Source organism: Varroa destructor, unplaced genomic scaffold (genome assembly GCF_002443255.2).
Source record: "Varroa destructor unplaced genomic scaffold, Vdes_3.0 BEIS01000002.1, whole genome shotgun sequence".
Lineage (NCBI taxonomy): Eukaryota > Metazoa > Arthropoda > Arachnida > Mesostigmata > Varroidae > Varroa > Varroa destructor.
The window spans coordinates 322,917-340,672 of NW_019211455.1; the positions used below are offsets into that span (position 1 = coordinate 322,917).

General features: G+C 39.8%; 2 protein-coding genes across 6 annotated transcripts in view; one reads left to right on the forward strand and one right to left on the reverse strand.

The window, feature by feature from the left end:
* Positions 1–7,471: 7,471 nt before the first annotated feature.
* LOC111244680 (GTP-binding nuclear protein Ran, testis-specific isoform-like) lies at positions 7,472–14,340 on the reverse strand. 5 transcript variants are annotated; one of them, XM_086980609.1, is made up of 4 exons: positions 14,260–14,340; positions 10,159–10,335; positions 9,651–9,764; positions 7,472–7,769 (listed from the first exon to the last, which is right to left on the reverse strand). In XM_086980609.1, the coding sequence occupies exons 1-4, from the start codon at positions 14,266–14,268 to the stop codon at positions 7,596–7,598; spliced, it is 474 nt and encodes a 157-aa protein (XP_086836735.1). In that variant the 5' UTR covers positions 14,269–14,340; the 3' UTR covers positions 7,472–7,595. The 5 variants fall into 5 exon arrangements, with proteins under 5 accessions (XP_086836735.1, XP_022647741.1, XP_022647740.1 ...); XM_022792006.2 differs by lacking the exon at positions 14,260–14,340 and adding an exon at positions 13,382–13,540; XM_022792005.2 differs by lacking the exon at positions 14,260–14,340 and adding an exon at positions 12,027–12,845.
* A 2,994-nt stretch (positions 14,341–17,334) lies between these two features.
* Positions 17,335–17,756, forward strand: part of LOC111245942 (pyridoxal phosphate phosphatase PHOSPHO2-like) — a 43,338-nt gene continuing 42,916 nt past the window's right edge. Inside the window, exon 1 of the mRNA XM_022794977.2 lies at positions 17,335–17,464. Coding sequence (XP_022650712.1) covers positions 17,430–17,464 — 35 coding nt within the window. The 5' untranslated portion in view covers positions 17,335–17,429. The remainder of the gene's footprint in view (positions 17,465–17,756) is intronic.

The following is a 17,756-nucleotide window of genomic DNA, read 5'->3' on the forward strand; positions in this document are numbered from 1 at the left end:
AGTCACCAACAATACACGCCTCGTCGATTCCATGTACGATTTTGTAAAAAGGAATATTACTCTTCAAGTCGTTTGTTCATACTTTCCTAACATCCTGTGTCCTTGCACAAGGTATTGTACAGGAATCAGGATTCAGTTTTTATATTTTTGACCACTATCGTCGTATGCCTAAACCGTTCTATCCAGTCGGCCTAATAGATGATGCAGCAGTCCCGGCTGTTTGTTGTTATCATGATTTAAGTGTCCATTGTAATATTCGACGTATTTCTATACAGATATATTATATGCATTTGCCTAATATTGCCGAATTGGGTAGACGCTAGTTTATAAACTTCTAGGAAGGAAATAGAACTTCTAGGAAGTTGTTGTTAAAGAAATTTACATTCATTAGCAATATAAGTTATATTATTGATCGTATTCTGCTTTTATTTAATCGAAGACGATTATTTTAAAATCAAGATCTTTTTTTTCTGATTTTTGATTCAGTAGTTATCGCAATTTGAAGGTATGGAGAGGCGTATCCTTGAGCTGAAACAATAATTATTTTTTCTGTAGTCGTAATTATTTAGTACCTAATTATCTCTCTGCCATATCAATCCGTGTCTACTTATAACGACGGGCTATATACAATAGATATTACAAAGCGGCATTACGAGCCCATGGGGATTCAATTTCGAATAAGAGTGGCGTTATTAAGGCATCATGCATGTGTTAAGCAAAAAGTGCTGTTAAGACAATGGCATAATAATATATCATTGCTCAGATCTCATATGTTTTCCACGCTAGTAATAACTCGTTGGATGCCCCTAAATAAGATCCTGATGTCGCTCTAACTCGTGCGTGATGGAAGCACAATTACTGTTATTAAGTTAACGAATCCGTCGTGCGAGTTCACGTTCTGTCCAGTCATCTCTCGTTTGCTGATTCGGTGGCGATGTATTGAGAATCAAGCTAGATTCAGGAAATATGTTTTACTCGACCATTGTTTGCAGATCTTTCGGGCATGGCCTATAAAACACAGCTGAAATTTTGACGTTGCCTGCGTATTCCAGTGTTAGACGAACCAGCGAAACGGGTAGAAGCTTGGCAAGGCCACAAAAATCATACGCGAGACGACTAAGCGTTTTTGATTTATCAAATATTCGAAGAATATCTTGCCAACTAAAATACTTCCATTAAATATGTTCTCTTCTATAAAAAATAAATATAAAAGCAACTCTTCGATGGTAGCCATTTTATTTTTTCTATGTAGATATTGCATTTATTAACGATTCGGTCACAAATTTGAGGGGTCCTTCCTAAAATCGAACCCTTTTTGCTTAAGCTCATAACTGTAGTACGCTCGGTCAATCATCCCATTCATTGAGGCGTATCGCGGTCGTATATCACGGGTTCGTATCACCAAGCAGCCATCGCAATGGCCATACCATCATTCTTATAGAGTTTAGCCATCGTGACAATGACGACGATCTAACAATTAAACGGAGAAACATAGGCAAGGCCGGCTCTCATCAGCTGCTGCTTCGGTATCCATTCCTTCTCAGGAGGCAACAGTAACTCAGCATTGGCACGCACTCCTTGCCGAGTGCAAGGGACACTCGCTAGCTAGTTGATGAGAGATCTTATTCTTTTTCCAGGCGATCCATCGCGATCTTGTAGATCTCGTCATAACGAACGGGCACCAACCGTCCGCAGCAGCAGCAGCAGCAAAAAGTAGACGCGACGATTTTTCGATTTTTGTTGCTCGACAAGCGTCGCATAGCCGTTGAAAACTATACGGCAGAGAAAATAGATCTAGTATAGCGAAGTGGATCAGGCCGGTATACGTTTCTAGCCTAAATCAAAGGTGATTTATTGAGTTGCCTCTGTGTTGAAACTGTCGTGAAATTGTCGTAGAAAATCTTCTGTCTGTTCACATAACGGGCCAAATCAAATTGATAGGGTATTTAAATAAACTGCTAAACAGGCTGTCACGTAAATACAGATCAATTCATAAAACTCGACATATTCATTATCAATGATTCCTACCCCCCCCCCCACCCCACCCCACTCCCCAATATAAGAGATTATGGGTTATTTTTAGCAACATTAATGATCATTAGGTGCGTTTTATTCGCATAACTCCTCCTGCAAGATGTGGGATCTATGCTTAACGTATGGATTTTTCTGAGCTTTTTAGTTAGGGAACTCACTATTTGTTGAAGACTGATACTAGCGGTATCGTCAATCGTCTTGTTTGATGAGCTTGCTTCACTGAATTGATCTAAGGAGATCAGGAAGTTAAATTTCGTATCAGAAAAAAAAACATTTTCCACGCATTTCGTATCTTGTGAGAATTTCTCGCGTATTAAGAGTTAACGTACGATAACACGACAAATGCGAATTTTTCCAATGGGTTTTAAATAGGTAAAGCCAATACAGCTAGATAACTCAGTATTTCATACAATATATCCCGCTGTTTTTGTAAACTACGTATGCCACGAAATGTGTTAATGGGATTTATGCTGATAACAAGGCTAAGCTAGACTGAATAAGGTTACGCAGTATACACTCAAAGATACGTTCGGAGATGCGAAAGATGTAAAGGAACTGATTAAACAGACCTATACAATCGTAGCTTGTTTACTACAATGGACGAGATTTTTCGATTTTGTCCGAGTTTCGTTCATGTTTTATGAACACTGTTGGCCACTTAAAAAATAAATCAGGAATAGCGTACTGACGATGAGGTCGCCCGGTCGGTTCCCCTACGTTCTCGTTGTCGGCGCTGCTACCTTAATGCAGCCACGACAACTAAATGAAAAATGACATCAGATTAAGCATCTCGCGATTGCATACAAGCACTGCTATTAGCGCCATAATCTCGACACTGTATTTTTCCTTCTTTGATAGTTAAGTGGTAGGAGTATCGTGCACTATCGACTATCTTGCCAGTCCCATCTTCTCAATCTGGTTGTGGATTTGCGTTAAGTATAGCATAAATACAATGTACATGAACGAAACTGCCATCTCCAGAGGACTGTAATTCCATTTTTGGTCGTCGTCACGTTGATCAAACATAACCATCATCACTAACGGTGCCGTTGTTGTTTGTTTAAGGCGATGTCGCCGGACGGCGGAATGCCGCTAACCATTTCTGTGCATCGTCTTCACCCTCATGTGAGCGAACGGACTGTGATTCTAGTTGGGCCTGTATTGGTCGAATGAACAAAGCATATCTTGGAGAGTCCCACAGTGCCGCTGCGCGTTAACGAGGTGTGAGGTTACACGGCGGATGTTTAGCGTTACCGTTGCCGTCGCAGACAGGGCTGGCCTGGGCGTCCTATAGCAATTGATCCACTGCAATTAACCGCACACGTCACGGCATACGATGTCGAATCGGGCAGCGTGGATCACGACCGTTCGAAACGTACGCGTTCGTGCACGCGAGACTCTAGAGCAATTCCGCTTATTTGCCTATCTAGATTGATAAATATCATAGTACATGTTTACATGCCCGAATTTCTGTAGCTCTTTTCACACATATCAATATGCGTGATCTTCGATCGTTTCAATAAGTTGCGAGTACTTACCGTTGAGCCGCGCCCTACTCACAGCGCTGAACGCTTGCCTGAGATAGCGTTCAACACCATCGGGGTGCACATTTTGTACTATGGCCATGTTATCATTGCTGTTTTTGAATAATAACAAGAGCAGCGAAATGACAATTGGCCGTAACTCACAGAAAATAAATGCTTACACATGCCTTGTCAACGAATTCAGTTTGTTGGTGTATGTATCGCATTGAGTTGTTGATGTCACGGTTGGCAACTTTCGGTTGGGGGCATACTACCCAATGGTCGCAACGACCTGCTCATAACGAATAGAGAATGGTGGCCTTGGCCACCATGTGTGGACAACATATTTACACAAAACCCGTGTAATCTTCCCCAGTCCATCGCTAGCTAGCATGGTATAGAGTAGTAATTTCTCGGCTGCGGCGGCTCCCGCAGGAAAATGCTTTCGCGCAATTGTCAAATGTCGACGCAAACGCGAGACTGATCAAAATAAAATATAGGCAGTAGATAGATTTTTTTTGTGTTCCTAATATTTTTATTTAGTGGCTTAAATAATACTGGACCATGAGAATAAGCCATGAGCTGTTTCCTCTTTTCAGGATGCTTTCCATGTTTGTACGATACGCCATCCCTTGAAAAGTATCATGAGCATGTTTGCCCAAAAATGCCTATGGTTCTTTGCCTATTATAGAAACATGAGGTAGAGGAGCATATGTGGCAACAATCGAAAACCAAATTACTAACGAGGCAGGACAACGGACTACTCTGAATCGTCCGAAGGCATATCCCTAACCGTATCCTATAGAGGTTAATGTGCATGCATCTCTATAGACTTTGCTACTAAGTTCTAAAAAAATAATATGGACTCGGAAATTGGAGTATGAACACGACTCAACATCTTTTCAATTTCTAATCTTTTTAAATTGGAAGCTTATAAGATATTGCGGTTTGCCACGACGACCCTCACAGACATTTAGCGCGTTTAAGTCGGCCCGAAATCCATTCGATGGTGACCGCGCGTTTTATAGAATAAATATAGTACTAATTATATATGTGGATGCTTCATACGTTGGCGGAATTTATCTCAAAAACGCGAAATTATGTTACCTCATCACTACAATGCTTATTTTCATTTTCCAAAAAAAAAGGGGCACAAAGTACATATACGCTGGTTTCAGGGGCAAGCGTTCGGTAGCAGTTAGAGGCATGCTCTAGAAACCTGCCGCTTCTTCCAAGAATGTAACGTTGGCTAGAACAGCAGGGTCACGTAATTAGGATGGGTAAAAGATTTTTCGTCATAGCGACTACCTCTCGTGAATATCTCTAGCTAACTGGTTTTTTTGTTGCTTGTTGATACACACTTCTCGGTGGCAAAGGTACTATCATTTCCCTTGAGAGTACCTTTTCTTGGATAATAAAAGTTCCATATCTCTGCGTCAAGCAAGTTTGACCTCATAGTAATTGACGATCCGTAAAAAAATGGAATAACCGTTATTGCCATCTTATCATCTTATTAATCGGACTATGAAACGCACCTTTTCAAATAGATCATGATGAAGAAGGATCGCTTATGTTTATCCCTCAATTAACCGTCAAGTTTCCCACTCTTTTTTTTGGCTCTCGAGGTTCTTTGCATGGACAGTCTTTAGCTGGTTTCATTATGACGCATAGGAATTTAGATATACAACAGTTTAGGCTAAGACATTCAGAATCATCATTTACCAGTCAGTTTGTCTTTCGTTATTGGGCAACTTTCACAGGAAAATAGACGTTCACATATTTCCTAGTACATTGATCTGATCTATCCCGCCCACGCTTCAAGTTGATCAGCCGATAAAAATTTCTATCGAGAAACAGACCGAGGCCAAAGGGCTCTTTGTGGCTTATAATAAGATTACATGCGGACCGGCGCGAAGAGCGTTTGGCCTTCGTCTTTCTTGCGGCAGATAATGGCCAGTAGTGGTAAGCATCGGTAAACTGGTCGCGCCTCACGTACCTAGGCATAGAGGTGCCAGAACAAACGACAGATCGTTCAACACCAAACGAATCGGACCAAAAGGCTATTGGAAATTGATTGTACTGTGTACCGTAGTAGCAGACGGGCTGACACTCGGCCAGCTTCTAAGTACTTCATAGGCTAAATATGCTATGGGTCGTAAAAGGAGATTACCCAGATACTTAAGCCAAACATGTGATGCCAGCTGAGATCAGAGTAGTAATGAACATAGCGAAGATATGCAGACGTGTGTGATCTGCTGCGTAAGTATTTCGATACATTCGACTTAAGGTATTATGCAACAGGTGAGGGTAGCGAAAGGCCGACAATAAGGCCGATCGTCGTAATTACCGAATGTTTAAGGGGAGAAAGTGAAGCGCTTAGAAGGCAGTAATTGAAGGCGATCTGAAATGCAAAAATAACAGTGAAGTATGTATGCAAGTAACTTGCATTCATGTAAACCGCAGATTGGTTAGGAAAATCATTGAGAAGAACTGAAAACGATCTAAAGCCTAAGTTTTAGGAAAATAATTCTTAATAAGGATGACCACTTCGATAAATCAATTTGATAATAATGAAAACCCATAAGCTTCGTATAGTTTCGACAAAACGTTTCCGTGTTGTTGGTTTTTTCTATTATCTTTTTGTATCATATTCTGAGTTACTGGAGTGAAATAAATCTGTAAATGAATGATTGCATTTATAATTTCAAATAAGAATAATTTAAATTTTTTATTGAAAACCGCCACTCCGTAGTCTTTTACAATCTAGTGATGCTTAACTTATGAGATCTACCAACCGGGATTTAGCATAACTCGCTCTGAATGCAACTTCACTTTTGCCTTATTGAACTTAACTGCTTCGGAATCTGTCAGACATCATCGTCTTATTTGTTGTCGGCCCACTTTCAAATTATCCCGCAGTAATTGTTAAACCTAAATTTTCAGTGCTCATAATTTTCTAATAATAAAAGTATCAGTGTCATAATTTTCGTGCGAAAATGTGTCTGGAAAATATGCGTTGAACAGAAGTAAAGTTACTTTCCTTAAATCTATTATACATTATGTATGAAGTACATATAATCATCCAAATTAGCTTTACCTTAGGTACGTTCGCGATGAGTGTGTCGATAGGTTACAGTAAAAATCGAATTCTGGATAAATTTCGTTTTTAAGAACACTTATTTCAAAATACACTAATATAGCTAAAAGGAAAACATGTCCTATAGAAAACTTACAAACTCAACTTGATTATACGCTTAACCTAGTTTTTTTTTTTATTAATAACCTAATACAAACATGTCTAACCTTCATAAATACTATGAAAGTTTTTCGACCTTTAGGTCCGGTACCGCCGTCAGGTATTTCATCATACAGATCACAATCACCATTAATGGTAGTATCAATACTAGAGGTGATCGAAAGGGGCAATAAAATTAATTTAACTGAAATTGACCTTTCGATCCTAATTCAGGAGAATGTTAATGAAGTTTTGAAACGTATTAATATGCAGAAATAACTACGTCTTTAACGAAGTAACTTTGATCTTCTGTAGCGAAGTGTATTATTAAGGCCATCACCATATAAAGCGGTACTGAGCGTTGAGCCATTTAAAACATAGTGCCTTCATCCTTCCTGTATATGTTGGAAACACGCCACTTATATTAATCCGATTAAACCTTTGTGCGCCTCAATGGCTTTCATCATTCGAATGAGTCTTTGAAGTCGATATGCTTCCAACTTATTATTAAGTTCTTAATTAATTAATGACTAATTATTATTAGTAACTTATTATTATAAGTTTACATTAATGTTAACTTTCAGCTGATTTACTCTTATTTAAAGAACAGGGAGAACTGAAGCACAGGCGTCGCGTTAGAATTAGACCCGTTCAACGTTGTGAATGGAAGACTACGAGCTTTCAGCATAAGCACTAGGTACAACAAGACAACGTTTATTGCAGGTAAAAAATTGCACCAAATTGGCACCACGGGACGTTTCCATGAAATCAATCACAATACAAATACAGGAAACGGCCAGATGTTAAGGACTTTGCTTCTTGTGAATATCCTCGTCATTCTCGTCGTTTTCGCCTTTCATTGCAGACATGGCAGCCAATGATTCTCGACTGCACGGAAGGACATCTCCTATCTGACCAAGCCGTAGCCTCATTTCCGTTAGCGGTCGCAGGGCTTCATGCTCAGACCTAACATTAACCTGAAGAGATATTCGCTTAGACAGTGATCCGGATAGCTGCTATTGAAATATAATTTCATCTTTCGCGTTCTTAAAACGCTTCGAAGGTCATAGTTATTTCTATTTCGAAAATGTTCGTTTTTTGCTAAAATCTAGTACATTTTTTGTTGGCGTTATGCAATCTATACGTCTATATATGCTTTTGGGCGGCAATGAAACGACGCATGTATGTGTCATTGTTGACAAACCGTTGCTTGCCAAAATACTATCATTCGTTCACTTATGGTTGATCTAAAAGTATCGCAAGACATAATACGGACATATACATAATAAATTACTTAACATACGCATAGAGTAGTCGGCTTAAGTTCAATTGTTATTCATCTGAAGCTGTTTATCCAAAATATGTACTACTAGATGAGACCTCGTTCCAACGATATCCGACGACAAAGGTGCAGCTATGCTTTATGATAAGAATTTGAACAGAAGTTAACTATTATCCAAAAACTTCACGCTGGACCATCGAGGCGCAAGCATCAACAGGGCAATAAGTTTCCTCCATTACCTTACATTAACAATGTGAGGTATTGCCAACAAGCGGCAATTCAGATAAGTAAGAGCAGGGTTCCTGTATTGTCGAATGTAAATGTTTGGTCATCTCTGTATAAGGAAATAAATTTGAATGGTAATCATGCTCCATGCGGGTATGGCTGCCATGTTGCTGATGTACCATTCGTATATCACAAAAGTCGGTCAGACATGCTCGACTCGATTGGACAATGAAACCTCTTTGAAGAAAAACGTTTACTATTAGGGCAAAACTAAGTCATAGAAACGACTAATGGCTGCCCCACGATCCAGAGGATAATGTTGGTGACATTTTATTTTTTTGTATATTTAAATCATATTTCCAGCTAGTGTTTATAGTCTGAGTGTGGCGTCCAGTGAAGAAGAAAAAAGAAAGCATCTCTGCCATAGTACTTTTCTGGAAAGACGAAAACATCGGCGAATAAAGTTGATTCGCGCGTTTTACAATTGGTAGGTAAAACGTCTGAAGGAAAACCATACATTTTCCAGTAATACAGGATACTGGCTAGTTCACATATGGCTCATTGGAAAATGGTGCATGTTTTCAAATATGCCTATACGGCCACTACATAATCCAGATTTATAAACTCTGGATTATTTCGCTTGGGGCGACATTGGAAATTCCGTTTCGAGTTTTACAAGGGCTGTCATAACGACGACGAGTTAATCACTGGTGCTAGCAGAGCCCGTCGCACAATTGAATAGGAAAGCTTAAAATAAGTCTACGGTAGGCTTAAGTTCTAGCTTGAATTTGTGAACGACATGATCGGATGTCGGATAGGGTATGCAAAAGGTTTTCTTAGAATTGTTCGTTCTTTGTTCAAACACAATCTCCAATACTGAATTTGAGTCTACTACTTTCTATTTGTCCGTATGTCCAAGTAAACAGTCAGCAACACATGTGTATATATTTCATGCAGTATCATACTGCACATGACGTTCCACATGCATAAAAATGTCATCAACACATCGATTTGTACATGCTCCGAGGACCATCAACATACGGCCTATACTGCGGTTGGTAATTGTAAGGTGCTCCATAGGTATAAACAGCCGAGCGACTTAAATTGTATCTCGAACCTATGATACTGGAATATCGACAAGCAGGATTTTAGGTTAAAATCAGTAATCGTGAACGTGATAGCGAAACGATTCCGATTATGTGACGAGTTACTTACTTATCTCGATGACGACGGGGCATATGTATGAGACATTGATTATGGAACTTGGTTAAACGCTATCGAAATCGTCTAGCATTGATTCAGCTTAAGAAATGGTGGGTGAGATAAGTGGATTGAGATGTATCAAACAGACCTGAATATAGTGGAGTTCAGGAGGCAGATAGGCCATTCGGTGCTTGCAAGTGACGTTTCCGATGGTAATCACAGGTATGTCTCTGTACAATCGCAAACTCTTGCAGAAGTCAATCTAAATCAGTTCATTGATAAAATAAAACACAAGCGAAAACATTATATGCAATGGTTTATTGAACTACGACACTCAGTTCATGTAAAGCTATTACGCTATTTTTGGACGGGCTACGATATTATCTTGTAGTTCAAATTCATCTTCAATGAACACAAGTTAACTAAATATTTTTTTTCTGAATTTTAACTGAAACTTATTATAACATTTTAATAATGATCCTTTTTATGAATTGCTATTCAAATAATAGTGCGCCGAAATTCCAATCAGCAATGGATCAGCCAAAGCAGGTATTGATAATAAAACAAAAATTGCTGGTTAGTTAAACCGAAGACATCAAACATAAAAGCATGCTCGTTTGCCGTAAATGTTTCTACTAACTGGAGCCTGGTTATACCTGGTGCCAGAAGCTCTCGACGTTGGATAGATCAAACAGAACGAAAAAACCCTGCGCGTTCACGGTGTAGCCATGTTCAAGGCCCCCTAACCAAGACTGATTCGAGCGTTCGGGGGTCGTTGGTCTCACGTAGATATGAAACGTAGAAAATCGACTCATGGGGCTGTTCGTCTTCATCTAACGCCATTTGAAAAGCACGTATCGCACGAACATATTAATAGTTCGATTCCATATTGTTTGAATGAAAATTCCGATACCCAGATCTATTCCATCTACCTACCTATTCACACATGAGAAATATTCATTTCTTATGTGGCACACGATATTGATACATTTTTGTTTATTTATTACCTAAAAAAGAATATTACCTAAAGAAATGTTTCTTTCATGCCAATGTCATACTATAGAGTTGGCTGTTTAACCAATAAGCACGTTTTATCAGTAGCACACAGCAACAAAGCAAATGCACCTTCGCTTCGAGATGGATTCGTTGAAGCATCTTATAGTTCAAGTTCCCATCCGTCAAATCGGCCACTAGCTTCTCTCTGTGGTATTACCGCTATAAGACAATACTTACCTTACAAAAAGGATAAGTCAAAACATCGTGTCCTTTTTGTAGCTTTCCTGAAGTCAGCTTTGACCTGAGAAGCCTTTAAGCGCTGCTTAATTTCGGGATGGAAATAGGATTAGCAAAAGACTTTAGTAGGCATCTTTCAGGTAATGCCAATACCGTCGAAAGGAAGGCACAAGAAAAAGGAAAATTCCGTATCAAGGGAACTCCCTATCTGATGAAACGAACAGTGAAACGGACACTATTCCAGTACACATACCCTTACGTATTCTCTACCGGAACCGTTGACGAAATCACTACTATACATTTGCACGACGAACCATGTTTCAGAGTCCCTTCGGGTCTTAATTCGAAGGCGATATAATACATGAGCCGGTGAAATATAGAAAAATACGCTGATTGAAAGAACTGAGTTAACCTCATTGTAACGAAGTCTGTGTCAACTGCTCGAGTCGATATAGTTCAAAACAATACACGGTATTCCACAATGTACTCGACTTCTGAAGATGACTCAACTCAAGAAGCGTCAAGGCAAACCCAATGGCTCCAAGCGCAATCTCTAGTAACTATTTTCATTAGACGGGATGGTAACGACCTACAACTAATTTCGAGAAGTTAGGGCGCTGTTAGAAGCTTGAAGGAATAAAAAAAGGAGGATAGTAGAATTCCCTACGGAAAGATTATGTTTGCGACTTTTGTCAATGGGAGCAAATTACAGCGTTTTCCTTGCACGACGCCTGAAGCAAATTTATAAAACGTCAGTAATGTATAAGCTAAAGGAATTGTTTCCTTCTTCTTTTTTAGGGCACCTAGCTATATACACACACGCCTATGCTGTTCTCGAATTCGTCTGCTAGTTTGTCTGTAAAAGACAGAATACGACAGCAGTCTCCATTTACATCTAGAAACCATCACTTGTTAAATATGTCACTCTCCAGTTGTTTAATTAGAGAGTGATGATTGTTGTTCTAGCGAGGTCTAACGACAAATACCGTCCTGCTCAAAGTGACATAATAGAAAAATATCGTAAGTCCACTAGTTCAACGTGTCCAATCTTTGCCTTATGCCATTATATGGCTATGTAGCATTTAAAATCCTTAAAAATGAGCTAAACATAAGGATAGATGCGTTCGAGGATTTAATTTCACCCTATAGTTGCTTTAGTTTCCCTGGGCTTACAGAAATATTTTTTTTAATTTTTGCCCCCAATTATGGGCGGATTGTTTAGGCTCGAAGGTAGTAGCATCTCTAACTGGACACCTTGGCCGTATGTCAATTACTACTTTATAACAGTTACCTTAAATGCGTGCGCAGTCACATCGTGAGCGATGTAATAGGTCTGCGAGCTGACCGCTGCTTTGGCCAGAGTCTCGAGCCACGTGCGTTTTCCTACAGCCTGATCTCCAAATAGGACAACACTGACTTCCGTGTCACGGTACGGTAAATGAGTATCGGCACTTGTGCCGTTCTTCTGTCTATCAGAGCTTTTCAAAAGAGTCATTGCAGCATTGACGTTCGATATCGAGTCGTCAAAATTACTAACGAAAGTCGGCTCGGCAGCTATCTATTTCGGAATGAAGCATCGATAGAAAACCGAGTATATCAAAGCATTGCTTGTTCGGTAATCTGGCTTGCCAAAAAATCCATAGGTTAGCCTTAACAGCATTAGAAGTCACGATGTCCCTGAAGTAGTGAATGCTGGTAGCCCACAATGCATGAAACTCGATTGCTGGAGATGGACGGTCGGGAATCTCCAAACTGCTATATACAGATAACGAAAATGCCATTTCGTCCAAAGGCCAAAACAAATCAATTACGTTTGAAGCAGAATAATTCTATATTCGAAATTTGGAGTCCATTGTTTCAAATGGAATACGGCTTTGCCAAGGCAAGCAAGTTCGGCCTCAGCTGCTCATCTAGATTTTTACACTTAATAGGTTTCTAACCTATTTCCTTCGGCAGGTCTAAAGGAAACAGACGGCTTCAGGCCAACGTACGGGACCATGTTCTTTGCCATTTATAGTGAAAAAATTATCGGTAAACAATACAGCAACTGATAAACTATACGTATACAGTGCTTTCTAACTGAACGTGCGAAGCGGAATGTTTGTATTAGGTATGTAAGAATGTAAAAATAGGCGATCCGTGTGACACAACCTTGACACCTTGCCGGCATGAAACAGGGAATATTTTTTGGAAGCCATGAGCATGTGATGTATCCTTGTTATTTCCATTGCTACATAGCGACAGGGCGATAATATAGTCGCGGCATTAGTGAAAAAATTATCCGAAATAACCGTAAAATAAATATGCAGAACGCTTAAATCGTTTGTGTAGCACGAACGATCTTGAGTTCATCTCAGACGCGAGTATTGAGCTGGGTACGGAGGTAACCTTTTCGCTAACTTCGATAGCGAAATTTGGCTCATTTACTCATCAACTACCATCATCCAATGTCGGCTGCCTAGCGTCCAAAAATCTACGTTGTCAATCGTCACTTGCTTCACACACAAATATTCAGCTACAACGTTACCGGATAAACGGTAATTTTTTCCAACACACCCTCTGTTTTTAATAACTGCACTTGTCCCTCTGTATTCATAATATATGCAAATAGTCTGCAACAAAAATTTTGTTGGAGTCTAGGCTTACAACGCCTTTGTTTCGAGTCCTATGCCCGGTATCGCCACTAAGCATCCCATCGAACGACTGGCCGGCTCACAGCACGAAACGAAGTCTATCTAGGTCCGAGTTCGAATTTAGATAACATGTCCCTAATGCGGCTTGATTTTAATAGTATGGTAGTAGCACAGAATACGCACCTAAATCAAGATAAACTACAACGGGCTCTCTAACAGGTTCAGTAATGGCCATGCGTTCATTCGCCATTGAATGCTACTAAACGAATGGCCGTGTTTTGTAGAAAAAAAAAAACAAAAAAACCCATCGTAGTGCAAAGCAGTGCGTCATTTTCGCAATATGAGCGAAAATGAAAAGAGTAGAGCAGTTTTTACGCACCGGACCCATACAGAATTGCTCGAAATCGAGTTGAAAAATATGAGGAAAAATTCCACGAAGTAAACCAGAAGATCCGCATTAGATGTAAAAGGCTCGAAATCTTATCAAAATGGGTCAGAAAGATATTTTTAATACACCAGGATACAAAAATTAACGGTTGTCCTAAAGCGAAAAATCTTAGCTGTTAATTGGGCTGCCTAAAGAAGCTTTAGCAGCTAGTCATTTTGCATCTTTTGGGGTATTAGACTGTACTCAGTCGTTCCATCTTTTTGGACTTTTGGACCGATGCGTAAGATCTAATTCTGCCGGGATTTTTTGTACTAGGAATATTTGACCGACGGAATCTGGAACCGCCAAGCGTATAACTACTATTAGGAGGTTATTAAAGGAAAAATATTTTCAAAGACTAATGAATGGTGGTTATATTCTATAATCAGAATCGCTAAGAATGACACTTACAGCGTACGTAAAAACTATCCCAAATACAAAGACCCAGTTTAGGTGCCGCCTACCTTACTCATTCGATAAGAGCTTGTTGTTTGTTGTGCGGCCCTTTAGCCAAAACAGCATTTGCAGGTTTCTCGGCAGCACAGCACGTCCACATGAAGGATCCAGTGAAATTATTAAATTCTACTATTTCTAGCCTATGTGGGCGCGATAAAGTTCGCATTCTAAATGGCGATTGACTTTGAAACCGTTGAAAAATCTTCATGATCACATCAAATCATATTTAATTAATATAATAGTAATAATAAATAGTAAATTAATTGAAAATGACTTAAAAATTAATCACACTATTTATGTACCTCTGCAGGACTTTACAGGAAGTTGTGAAATTGCATTTGCGCTCGTTGGCTGGTTTAGCGTTGGACCAGCGTTCAAAGTTTACCTTACTAACTAAGTTAGGTTATTCAAAAGGTTATAGATCACTATGTACATTATTTGATAAACAAACTCGTGCTGTTACGCCGTGTTTATTATTTCTAGCGCTATTTTAAGAATTAGTTTGTGCTCGTACTGTTGGATAGTCGGGTCCAGATTAGTCTAGCCCTATTGTCGAAATGCATCAAGATTGACGTGCACCGATAAAACTGCACGCAGATGATCGCACCATTGTTTATTTATGTGACGAAACGTTTCTTCAAATACAGCAACGACAAGAGTTTGAAGGGTCCCCAAAGTACGCACGCATACGATGAATTCTGTTCTATAGCCGATCGTGTGCTGAGCTTATAATGACTTCCCTATCGAAGATGTTAAACGGTCAGAAAACGCCAGAAGAGTACAATCGTACTTACCGCCTGCAGTTCGGAATCCGTATCTCTTTGATAGATGGTGAATCATTTACTTGCATAAACAACAATGTTTGCCTTGCGAGCATCTAGATCGTGAGTGGGAGCTGGAGGATCTAGCAAAAATAGATGTTAATCCAGTGGATTGCGATGAAACCGAATAGTTTTAGGTAGACGGTACTTCTAGAAAACTCTGGATCCGTAGTGTGATTTAATGCCTGCCAGATGAAATAACAGTATCCTATATTTTTTTGTGCTAATCTTTTAATGATGACAGAGTATCAACCATAAAGTTTACAAGGTGTTTACTATGCCTACATAAATAGGACGCTTCGCGGGTGGCACCGTCAATCGTAAGTTGTATTACTTGGGCAGGGCTTGCACATAAGCGGCATATGTTTAGACACAGATATGGTTTCCATGAAAACTAGGCTAAGCGGGTGCTAATTTCGGCATAGGAAGACAAATGTAAAAATGAAGAAAATCACACCGAGAAAGGTGTCATGCCCATATTTAAGTTCATTCATAACGTTCCGTTCAAATGAAATTGAATCTAGACCATAGCGATACTGGAGTTCGCCTGATGCACTGTTAAATCACCATATTTGCATAGTTTTTCGAAGTAAAGTCTCAAGACAATTGCCATGTCTATTCAAAACAGGCTTCTTTCGGCCTGCCTGTTATCTGGCCTGGCCTGATTTATCAACCTGGTCTCGTATCGAGGTTCCATCGCGAGTCAAAGCACTCTACATTGAAACTAACGCGTTGATAACGCAGTCTGCTGAAGACAGCACTAGACCGGTTGCTGATACAAAACATTTCGTCTAGCAATAGTGCACGTCCACGCGGTAGTAACCTGGATGACGTTTGCCTACTAAGTTTGGGGATACGTTAAAAGCTTGGGGTTTAGATTCGGGCGTCCATATACTATTTCGCTTCGTGCTGGCAGCCAGCGGTATGTCAGGTATAGCATGTAAGACAAAAAACACCCAGTCATAATGCGAGTTTTCACTGTAATTATCCTGCCAAGGCGGGGTCCTATTTCCTACAATGACTATGAAGGATACCTTTTTTGCTACTAGCAGAAAAAACTATGAATTTATTTTACGGTGTATCAAATTGTTGTAAACTCCAGCTTTCTAATAGGATGCGTGGATTTCTAGTAGGGCTAGATATCGCTATCATTCCTATATTTTAGTGGTGTGTATACGATATAGTCGTTTCGGCATTCGTAAATTTCGTATGTCAGCAAAACCAGCGTTCGAAGGGCAGGCAGGCATTGTACTCAAATTTCCTAGATCTGGGCCACTTGACCAGACCAAACAAAGCATTGCCCATTAACCCAACTACGCAGCAGCCTCTCCTTACCATGAACTTCGTTTGTTACAACACGAAATCTTCATTTGGTCTTCATGCGATCCAGCACAAATTCTGTGTCACTAAAGTGACACAAATGAACAATGTTATTTTGAAGTGGACTACAGAAATAATTACGAAAATTCTGTAATCATAATTGCAGCTAACTCGCTTCCGTGAAGAAGAGGCAAATTTGAAAACAACGGGCATCGGATACCTGTCTAACAACAGTACCATAAACACTAAGGAATTTTCACATGAATATACAGTAAGATAGTATGCGGACAGATTTCTTCAGTGTAAGAAAGGAATCGCGTAAGAATATTGTCTTTAATGTCGAAGATGAACGAAAACATTAACGCTTTACATGTGTTTAAGGAAGTACCATGGTATGAAACTGCGGCGGGGGATATCGCGGTTTAAAAATTATAGAAAGCATAGCCGGTTCAATAAATTCGATAGCTGGTTCAATGTAATATAACTATAGGTTATTATTCTGACAACTTATTGCATGTAATAAGATGAACTTTCGATAAGCTATAAACATCCATGGGAAAAAACAGGTCGATCTTTAGGAACAGTGAGCCAATCCACGAGACAAACGCGGAGAAAGATATCAGGCCAAGTTTGACGTTAGAAATATCGTGGTAGTGGAAAGATAGTGAAAAGCCACGAGAGTTTCTGATGCCTCTCACAGTTCTGATAACGAAAATCCAGACAGGCCTATATCAAGGCCCCTCTTGACAGGTCTGATAATTTTTGAACCAGTGTTGAAAGATGGTTTTGAATATTTGTTTACATATAGGCATAGGTGAAGATCTGCTCAAAACACGCCAATAAGAATTCTAAACGATACGTCTGCGTTCAAATTTGCGCGCAGTCGACAGCCGCAAAAGGCTTACCCTCTCCCATTTGCCTCTCCAACAATAATACGGGCTCAATTGATTGTCTGGCTATCTTATGTGGCTGTATAACGGCCGCGGCAACGTCTCTCCCAAAGGGACGCGCCCTCTTCCCGAGCCTGAGGAGTGAAAATGTTCGCGCTATGGCAGGTCGCCAATATCTTCACGTAAGTGTTAGATAAGAACGACATCCTCGTGGACCTACGCTGCTGTCAAACGCCAATGCACAATTTTACGAGTAATAGCTTTACTAAAAGTATTTGCTTATCTGGGTATTTGGTAACACTGGTTGGCAATCTTCTCTCTCAAATGATAACGCCGGTCGTTGAAGCTCGAGATACCTTCATTACATATTCAAGTAGCGTTCATTGGTTAGCCATTAATTTATTAGTCGTTGATAGCGTAAGTGAACAGTTGTTCCGGCAGTACGTCTAAGAGTTGTCTGTTAGTATCACAGCG